This window comes from Apis dorsata, unplaced genomic scaffold (genome assembly GCF_000469605.1).
Source record: "Apis dorsata unplaced genomic scaffold, Apis dorsata 1.3 scaffold_541, whole genome shotgun sequence".
NCBI lineage: Eukaryota > Metazoa > Arthropoda > Insecta > Hymenoptera > Apidae > Apis > Apis dorsata.
In genome coordinates this window covers 59761-71717 of record NW_006263761.1, presented here as the reverse complement: position 1 = coordinate 71717, position 11957 = coordinate 59761, and the positions used below count along the sequence as shown (strand labels likewise).

Sequence of the window (11957 nt, the reverse complement as noted above, 5' to 3'; positions counted from 1 at the left end):
TGTATTTATTTTATTTTTTATTTTTTAAAGAAATACACTCATTTATAAATTGATTGTATTAAATAGAACATAGACAATAGAAATTAATGAACATAACAATAGAATATATTTATGAATTCCAAATTCTTTTAGACATTAATATTATAATATAATCATATTGCATAAATTTTACATAAATTTTATATCATATTGCATATATTTGAGAAATAAAAAATAATTAATAAGATTCAAAAACAAAAATATATTAATTATTATATATTATAAAAATTAATAAAATTTATTTATTATTATATGTATATTTATTATATTATTTATTATATTATATTATTTTATTATATATATAAAATTTATTTATTATTATATGTATATTTATTATATAAATATATGTTCATTCTTATATAGTATAAATATAGTATAAATATAGTATAAATAATAAGATATATATTAAAACAAATCTAAGAAATTTCATCTAAATAAATAAATTAAATAAAATGTGTATTAAATAAAATTAGGCTAAATAAAATAAATATATAATTAGTTTAAAATTTAAATAAAATACAAACTTTTATTGTAATAAAATAAAATAATTTAAAACAAAATTATATATTATAATAACTCAAGACAAAATAAATTAATTCTTCAACCAAAATTTAAAACAATCAATTCAAAATTGATTTAATAAATTTCATAAAAAAAAATAAATACTCTTTTCATCTTTCTTGAAATATTCTAGAAATATTCTGATATTGAAATTATATTTAATTCTTTAAAAAAGACATATTTTCTATATTTATTGATAAAATATTTTACTTTCCAGAAAATTTTCCAATGATCAAAATCATTGATTCGATCAGAAAAGATAATCTAAATTCGGATTTATTTTTTTTTTTTTCGATCTGCGACCGAGATTTCCACTTACTTATTAATGCATCTCATCAATTGAAAGCTTTCCCCGTGGTTTATTCCAATAAAAAAAATCTTCTCTTTCCCATAATTGGAAAAAGAAGTCTCATTGACGATTTTCATTAACCTTGAATATTTTATATGTTTGTCGTGGAAATCGACTCATAAACATATATAAATATATAATAGTTTAGGAGAAAAATAAAAAACATTCGATTTCTCGATTTAAACTATGGCAATTTTCTATTTAAAGTTATTTGAAAATCAATATCCAAAAATATGTAAAGTTTATTCTATATCTACAGTATAATAGAATTTCATTTATACTAAGCTATCATTATTAGAATTATATCAGAATATCTTCATAATATAATAGAATTGAAAATATATATTTTATATCTTTGATATAAATTATAATTATTTAGAAACTTTTTTTTCTTATTATATAAATAATAATCTAGTTATATAAACTTACTTATAAATTCAAAACGATGTTCTATTATAATAAAACAATCAGTAGAATGATAAAATATACTATTACTATCTATTGAAAAAATATTGGTGACTTTAAAAAAGAAACTGTCTTCCATCCTCTAAATTACAATATTCATTATTCAACTTTATTTTTTTATCTTAATAATTACTTGTTTTATTTTAATAATTAATTATAACATATTAAAGAATAAAAAACTAAAAATAATATACATTTGATATGTAACTTTATGAATTATGAATAAGTGAATTAAATTGCTATAATAAATAATATGCTATAATAATTAAATTGCTATAATATCATAATATAAATGGTTCCTAATTAAAAATTTTCTATAATAATAGTAATTAAATATATAATAATAATAATAATAATAGACATTAAAAAATTTATCATAGTCTATCAAAAAAAAATTGAAGTTATTAACGTATTCCATAGAATTAAAAAATTTTAAAAAATGTTATATCAAAATTCTGCAAATTTAGAAAATTTTCTAATTGCAAAATCTGTTAAAATAAATAAAATTACTGATATTGAAATTTATAGTATTAATTATTAATTAATAATAAGATAATCTAAAAATTCAGAAGAGAGAATACAATTACAATTTTGTGAATATATTTGAATTATAATTATATTATATATTTATGAATTATAATTATATTATATATTAATCATTATAAAAAAATAGTACTAAGTTCTTAACCCTTTCTTCGTAATTTCTTTTTTCTTTTTTTTAACATCTTTAGCCTTAAGCAAGATGCATTTTACGCAACAGGATTCTTAATCTATGGATTTATTCTATTTAATACATCGAAATCCATGACACCACTCTAAATCCACTTTGTTACTTAATAAAATCCAAGTTCCCGGAGCGATTGCACCACCATATCGACCAGAAAGAAATGAGGTTCGCGCGCGGAATAGAGGCGGTTGGTTGCATTATTTGTGGCATTTTTATCGGCGCCGGTTGGCCTTGCGGACATTACCTCCGTGTTCCATTCACTGCTGCAAAACAGGCGAGATCATTGTAGAAGATCTTTATTAACGAGTCGCGAGGAATCATGCTTCGTTCGTTTTCATAGTAAAAGAGTCATCGGTAAATTTATGATAATTTAATGTACCCGAATCTGTTCCAAATAATTTAATTTACCCAAATTCAAGCAAAATAAAGAAACTCCTGCAAATAAAGTTTGCAAAAACGCTATCTAACGGTAATCTTATGGTTTCTATTAAATGTTTCTTTATTTTTTGGAAGATTTATATAGAAAGTTAAAAAAAAAATTATACCGTTTTGTTTTACTTTCTTTTGTTTCATTTTGCATATTAAGCTATATTTAGTTATTACACTTTTATTATTGTTTCTTTTTTCATATTATATAATTAAAATTAAAAGTAATAATATATAAATATTAAAGTAATAACGTATTTTGTCTTTTAATATAAATATATTAATAAATATATTAAAAAGTCTTTTAATAGAAATTAAAAACATTTATTTATTTATAAATCTATTTAAAATTAGATGAAGTTCAAGACCAATTGAAGGATTTTGTAAAAGAACAGATAAATATGTATATCTATTAAATTTAGTTTTTTAGATTATTAATCTTGTTTTATAAATTTTATAAAATTTTAATATAATATTATATATCTTTCATTAAAAAGTAATTTAAAAGAAATATAATTTTATACATACTAATTCTAATAAAATTTTCTTCCAATTTTTTATTTAAGCTACTAAAAATATGTCATATATCTGTTTTTCATTGGATCCTTCAATTAATTATAATCATATTGTGGACAATCTAATTTTATTATATTAAATTGTTTAATGCTTTAATATGCTTTAATATTTTTATAAATAAAAATTTATTAAAATCAAATATCTTGAAAATATGAAAATTATGACTAAATGAATTAGTCTTCAATTTATCAATATTAAATTTTTTTTAAAAATCTAAATAAAATTGATCATAATTGAATAATTTAAGGAAATAATATTCGTCAAAAAATTTAAGTAAAACAAAGATTATGTAAAAATTATTATTAAAAAAATAAATATATATTTATAAACTATCATCAAAAATATTTATTTTTACGGATATAATATTTTATAAATAATTAGAAAAATTGGAATAAATATTAATAAAAAATTATTTATCTTATTTTATATAAAAATGATTTAAAAATAGAATGATAACTTTTTTTACAATTTCTTATAACGTTAATCTTTTACGACTGGATATTAATATACAGAGTAATTAAGAAAAAGATATGAATCAAATTATTAAAATAATTTTATAATATAAAATCTTGCAAAAAAAAAGATAAATATCATTCCTTTATCCACATATTCTAATTTAATTAAAAATATTACAAAAATTTCCATTCACAGAAAGACATTTTTTTCTTTTTAAAAAAAGAATAATATTTATCTTAATTATCACATACAATTATATCTATCTTTTAAGAGAAATTTTAAAGATTTTCGTATATCACAAAGCACCAATTTTAATCCAAATAATAATTTCCAAATCTCCTCATTATAAATCTAACTTAATTTAATCTATTTTCGAATTAATTCGATTAAAGAAATTTATTTCACATAAAAGCAAAGTTTCCTGAAACTCTTCATTTTGTGATTCTCTCATTTCACAAGGATAAACAAGATACAAATAGGAGATAATGCGATGGATCTTATCTTAATATAATTCATACTATCTCGCTCAAAAGTGTAGATATATTCAATTAATGAAGAACTTGACGTTTGTTTTTCTGAATTTGCTTTATACAGTTTTTTTTATTTTAGCAAGCCAATTATCGTTCGCGATTCCGTTTTGTAATTAATCGAGGAATTATGTGAGCTGGCTCGTGCTGGTGAATAATTACATGCATATTTAATAAAGACTTGCATAAGGCAGTCCGTTACATTAGTGAACATCGAGTCGTGAATATTTTGAACAGTTCTATTAATAGGAATCCAGAGTTATGAACGTTTATGAATTTTCTAATTATTATATATTTTTTGTAATATTATATATTACATATTTTGTAATATTATATATTACATATTTTTTTTAAGAAATTATTTGTATTTTTAAAATTTGTTTGAGTTTTAAAATTGTTTTAAAATTGTTTTAAAATTGATAATATTTATATTTTTATATTTTAAAGTGAATTTTAATAAAGAGAAAAATTATTGATGATATATAGCTGATAATTGATGGCAATACATTGAATGAAATAAATCAAAAATATAATATTAAAATATTAATATAATATAATATATAATATTTATTTAGAAAGTCAAAATTTCATTTTTAAATATTTTTTATTATTTGATTATTATTTTAACTGTTTTTGAGAAAATATATTGAATGATAAAATAGAAATATTAGTAAGTAAATTTAAATTATTTTTAGAATTTTTGAAAGATTTAATTGTTTGAAAAATTTAAGAATAAAATACAAGATACAAGAATACTATAGTGTTAATAAAAAAAAAGAATATCATATTATAAGATTATATATAATATTCATTATATAATTAATACATAGAAAAAAATTTGGAATTTTTAATCACTATTCTTTATTGTTATAAAATTTCCATTTGAGTCAGTTTATAATAATAATATATTAATAAATAAATATAGAACTTTTTCATTATTATTATTGCAAAAATTTAAATTTTTCGATTTAATTAATGTTATTAGTAATCATACATTTGGAATATAACAACTGAAAGCATATTATTAATGTATAATAAGAAATTTAAAAAATTTCTAATTGGTAATCTTTCATATTATAGAAATTTAACTCTATTAGAATTTCCATTCACTTTTTCATTAGATAAAATTTTTCATAAATTTGAATAAAAATTCAATAAAACTCAAAAAATTCAATAAAAAAAATATATTATTACTAATGCCTGTTATTGATTAAAAAATTTCTAGTTATTATTTTCTCTCTTTAATATCTCAAAAATTCAATTTAAATTAATTACTTATTACAATTTCTTAATTTTTATTTTTCTATTATCAGATTCAAGTAAAAAATACTATATAATTCATCTTCAATATCCTTGTTATTTTATTTCCAAAATACAAATTCTTAAACTCTCTATATTAAATTCAGAAATTCAAAAAAAAAACCTATATCTAATAAATTCAAACACATCATTTATCTCGCGCATTTCCGCAAGTTGAGTTTCGATTAACGATAAGAATCTTAACGATGTTATCGTATAATCTTCATTTGGCTCGTTTGATCAATGATAAACGGTAGCGAATAGATGCGCGCGCCGTATGCAATAATCGATTCTTGATCCGATCGAGGTATCGAAGAAACGGATACCGGAGTAGAATACGCGCGAACGCCATAAGCCGCTTGGAACCGTTATACCGTTTGTAACATACAAAATATTGGCATTATTTTCTAATGCTCTCGCGTTGTTCGCAGGTCTTAATTTCTTTGGTTTATATGTTAGTATATATCAGTTTAGTGAAGATCGGTTTCATTTCGCCCGTCATTTCCGTTCTATTTTTGTATGGAACGATTATTCATTAGTTATATACATGTTTCACGTAACTGAGTTTACCTCTTAACCTCTTATTTTCGATGGGAAAATTTTTGCTATTTAATAGCAAAAATTGCTATTAAAATAGGTGCATTTAAAATTATTTCTATGGATAATTATTTCTTTCTTATATAATTAGAATATATTGTCATATCCATAATATGTGCCATTATGATGGAATGATGGCATCACGATAATCTATAATAAGAATGTGATTATAAAACACAATATATTATTAAATCAATATTATTTAATCAAAAGAATAAAAATCATTTATCATATTATTAATCTTAATAATACGATATGAATCATTTATCATATCTTTAATCTTCCAATTACTTTTCTTCTAAATAAATTATAATATATATAAAAAAAATTTTCTAAATAAATTATTTTAATTAATATGTGCAAAAATAGAAATTGTATAATAGAAAAAAAAAATAATATAAAGAAATTGCAAAAAAAGTAATATAATTTATAATATATTCGAAAATAGTCGAAAATAACATAAATTCACAAAACTTTGTAATTTTATATTTTTTAATTTTATATTTTTTTATATAGAATATATTTTAAACATATCATGACATATCATCTCAATAGAGTCGTTTTATTTATGAAATTTCATATTAAGAGTTTGAATAATGAAGATATAATAAAAAATACATATAAAATTTTATGTATTAAATGATTTTGAGTAACATATAATACATGTACTTGAAATGAAAGTGGAAATTATTTCAAAGATTGCAAGTTATTTACTTTTTTTGGAATTGTATATTTTTATATACGTTAATTGATGTCTTGTGTAAATATATCAAAATGTATCTATGTACTTACATTGAAAATTGATTAAGATAAGCTTAAAAAATATTTTAATATTTATTTTATTTTGTAAATTTTAATAGTAATAAAAGATGAGGAAAGGAGCAAAGCATACTTTCATTGTCTTTTATATGATAAATATATAGAAGTAAAGTTAAAATACTTTTTCTAATAATAATTTTTGTTATAATTTTTGACATAATAATATATGTTATAATTTTACTTATAATTTTTTACATACAATATAATTTTATTTACTATTTTTTTATAGAGAATAAAAAAAACGCTTTAATTGGCATATAAAGAATATTTTTCCATTTAAAAAACAGAGATCTTGAAATCTTTAAAATATCTTTAAAATATTTGGATTATATATATCAAGTGATGTATTATTGGAAATTATTTAGTTTTGATTAATGAAATTTTTATCTAATAATTTTAAAAATGACTAAAAATTTAATTGTATATAAAGGATAAATCATTTAAAACTGGAAACTAAAATAATTTCAAAATTATTATTAATTATATTATAAAAAATTTTAAATAGAAATTAAATAGTTTTGAGATAAACATAATTTAATATTAATTTAAAAATGATACAATTCTTTGTTTTCTAAAAAAAAAGTATTAAATTATTTATGTGAAAAATTATTAGTTATAAAGAAATTTTATTTTGATTTGATAAATAAAATTTCATAAGCACCGAAAAACATAAATAAATAAATATCACTTCATCTTTCATATAAGTTTTATAAAATTCATTATAAAATTCAATTCATTTTATCAATTTGAATTTCATTATTAATAATGAAAATAACAAAATAATATTTTCATAGTATAAATATCTTTTTTATAAAAAAAATCTCAAATAAAACCGATTAATCCATTAAATTATATGATTGTACGTATTATAAAAAATATGTGACTTTATTTAATAAAATATATTTTATATGTGTTTATATATGTTCATTTACAAAAAAAATAAATTATATTAAAATATCCACTTAGAATGAATTTATATTTCATTAGAATGAAATTATATTCATTATGAAGCTATTCAATTTTTGTCAAAATTTTATTCGATGTAATAATTTCAAAAATATTTCAGTTTCTAATTTTATCTAATTTTAGCAATTCTACTTATATCAATTGTTTAATATTCAATTAATTAATGGAAATACTTGATTGAATGAATATTTTGGATATAGTTTTTATATTGAACGAATTTATTTGATCAATATGTATGTATAGAAAATTGAAAGAGTATGATACAACAACAGAAATAATATTATAATAATTTAATTGATTAAATTAAAATCATTTTATATTTATATCAATCAACTTAATAATGTTTTTTCACTAATTTTTTGTGTGATATGTATTTTATTATGATTATAATGTATGCCTTTTTTATTTTATTTTTAGACAATTATCTTATTAGGTTTTAACTATATGAAATATTTTAAAAGAATTTTAACGCATATGAAAAATTAGAAAAGCATATTGTAATTTAATTAGACAAATATTTCGTTGATTTTTTTATATAATTTTTATGCAGTGTTTAATTAAAAATATATTTTATATAATTTATTGTAAATATATAAATTTTTATTAATTTAGTTTATATATTGTAAATAACAATTTATAACTTTATTCAAATTAGTATATTGTCATTTATATTTTAAAAGAAATTTTATTATTTATTTTTATTAATTATTCTTTTTAATCTAAAAATTTTCTAATAATAATAAGTTCATTTTCTTCATTCTGTTTTATTTCATATAAAGTAAAATAAAAAAATCTGATTGATTTGAATAAATAATACTGATTTTATCTTACAATATATAAATTAGTTTTCTAATTTATCTAAATATTTTTTTTATTTTATTTTGCAAAATTTATTTTTACATATAAAAAGAAATAATAAGAATAATAAATATTTTGCGAAAATTATATTTTTGACAAATGTTATTTCATGATCTTCCTATTTATTTTCCGGATAATTTAGATCACAAGAATTTACGCGACGCATTGTTACATCGTGCACACCGTTATGTGGTTTGCAACATCTCCCAAAGCATAATATTATGTATTTTTTAATATATTCCTTGGCTATTAATGTTAATTCTATTGAGCGTATGCAATATGTTTCTTAAAATTATCTTCATTCACTAATTCTTTCACCTAAAACCATTCATGTATATATCAATATTGATCTAATATTTATTTTTGCCTCTTTTTCCACAAATTTAATTATTTCATGATTTTATATAAAATTTAATATCAATTTTAATTTCGTGTAATGTACTTACCTGGAACAAGAAAAAAAACACTTTTGAATATTTTGATTGTTATCTTTATTATTGTTAAAAAAATCTTTAATCATTAATTAAAAACTTATTAATTAGATAATGAAATAAAAGATTTTTTACGAAATAACATTTTTTCAGAATTGTTCAAAGTCTAGAATATTGAAGAAATTTGGAGATAATGAAACAAAAATTCAAGAAATATATAGATATCATGCAATTTAAAAAAAAATTATTATAGGAAAAATAATATTTAGTATTTATATAAATTAATAAATTTTAAGTTTAAATAAAATTAAAATTAAAAAAAATTAAAATAAATTCTAAATATTTAAGCATCAAATCATAAACGTCAAAAATTCAAATTCAAAACATTAATGATAATTAATTGATAATGATATTGATAATTAATGATAAAATTCAAAACATTCATGATTATATTTTAGAAACTCAAAAAATCAATCTCTTTATTATCGATTATAATTTAAATAAATTTTCTAATTTAATCTTTTTATATATGCATGTACTAACAAACCGTGCTCAAAAATAAATAAATAAATTATAATAATAAAAATAAATAATAAATAAATAATAAAATGAATTGATTTCTATAAAATGAGTAACATAATTTCAAGTAACTAAAATATATTATATATTACAAGAAAAAGATATAAGAAATAAATTCAAGAAATAACAATAAATAATTTATTATTAATTTTAAAGAATATTTTCAAAACATTTAAACAAATGAAGAGATTATGAGATAAATTATGATTTACTAATGAATCATGTTGAATATTAAAATCATAAAAAAATTAAGGCACTTGTTATATATTTTATGTATATAAATTATTATGTATCTGATTTATTAGTTTATTAATTATATTTAAAAAAAGATTTAAAAATAGTATATAGCGATATATTTCATTGAAATTCCTTTTAAAATATTAAATCGAGTGGATCACGATTCATAAAATTTTAAATTTAATTTTTCATTCTTAATTTTATACTTATATTATACTTATACTAATAAAAAACATATAAAACATTTACTAATTTTTTAATAATAGTCATAAAATACACAAATTAAAATTTTCTAAATATCAATTTGATCAATGAATTAGATTCATTCTGTATTAAAAAAAATCTAACGAGTTTGATTCGTCGAACATTCCTAAAAAATATAAACGTAATAAATAAACGTCATCAACATAGTAACAAACATACGAAATATCAGTTAATTTTTATTCTTATAGTTTATCGCAGGAAAACAATTGCATGTAAGTACACATGGTACGCGAATAATTCCTTCTCAGTGAGAGCTGGCTGCCAGAGTCATGTAAAAGTGGATGTCCTATTAATGGAAAACAACTCGCGTTATCTCGGCTTCCACGCGGAAGAACAGCTGTCACAAGCGAAGGAATTGTCGTCGAACCTGTCAGCTTCCTATCTATCGTGTTTTTCTATATCGATTATAACCAAAATTGTCGTTGATATATATTAACATGACAAAATTCTTCCTGCATCACGTGGAATTGCACAACGCGTTCCACAACAAGTCTTTTCTCCCTTCTCGAGGCGACAAATTAGAAAGTGTTTAACGCGTTTCCAACCGCTGCTGGTTTGCGTGATGCAAATATCGTTTGTACGAGAACGAGACACGAGAAAATTGTATAAAATTCGCTATAGTATTGGTATTTTTTTGTATTTTTTTACTGGATTTAATTTGATTAAATTATTTTTATCGAATCATGATTTACGTGTTTTTTTCGTTTAATATTATAGAATAGAATTTTTTATTTGCAGATGTATCTAGTGTGAGATTGATGTAAATTAATAAATAAAATTTTCCTTTCATCAATAAATTACTAATTTATTTTAGAAATTTAAAATTGAAAGTTAAAAATTAGAAATTAAAAATTAAAAATTTAAGTCAGTTGCAATTTTATTATAAAATAATCCTTTTTTTCTTTCTATTTATAAATTTTTTCTATTTAAAAATTTTTTTAAATTTATTATTTAAAATATATAAAAAATATTCTTTCAAAAATATTGTGTCGTTTTTTGGATAACCAAAATTTATTTTCAAAATTAATCTATTCGAATATTTATAATTATATTATAATTATATAAAATATTTAAATATTTAATTTATTTTAGAAATTAATAGATAGATAATTTTATTTAGATTTGAATCTTCGAATTGAAGAAACAAATATCATCAAAAATATCATCTTTTAATCTCCTTGGATTTCCAAAATGTTATATAATAATTATATTACTTTCACTTATCTAAATGTTAATATAAATTTTACTACAAATATTAAATAAATTAAATTGAAAATAACTGAATAAATCATATAAAATTTATTAGAATGTATTGCGCGTTGAAACTTCTATTGTAAAAAGATGTTCATGATATTTAATTAATTAATAAATTTTATTTCACTCAATTCACTTAATTTAAAAAATGAAATTATTATTCCCGAAATTATAAATCTTGAATGTCATAACACTCAAAATTATAACACTGTTAAAAAATATAAAATATAAAACATCACCAAGAAAACAAGAAAACAAAAAAACTCACCCTCAGGTCGTGTTTCCACAACAACGAAGAGCAATATCACCGCCAGCATCAACAATTTCGTGAACCAAAGTCTCCACATATCTTCGCCCATCTGTTTCCCCGCTGTCACGGAATTACGAAATCAGAAGATGCACACTTTCATGTAAGTCGGTCCAAACGTTATAACGTTATCTCGTTACATCGACACCAAAATCGACTTTTCCTTTTTTTTACACAATTCCGTATCGATTATCTTTATCGTTCAATCCAAAATCAAATA

The 11957-nt window shown here is 19.2% G+C and overlaps 1 protein-coding gene across 1 annotated transcript in view; it reads right to left on the bottom strand.

The window, feature by feature from the left end:
• Positions 1-11940, bottom strand: part of LOC102681090 — a 144177-nt gene extending 132237 nt beyond the window's left edge. Inside the window, exon 1 of the mRNA XM_031512985.1 lies at positions 11699-11940. Within this exon, the coding sequence (XP_031368845.1) occupies positions 11699-11789 (91 nt within the window). The 5' untranslated portion in view covers positions 11790-11940. The remainder of the gene's footprint in view (positions 1-11698) is intronic.
• Between the last annotated feature and the right edge of the window lie 17 nt (positions 11941-11957).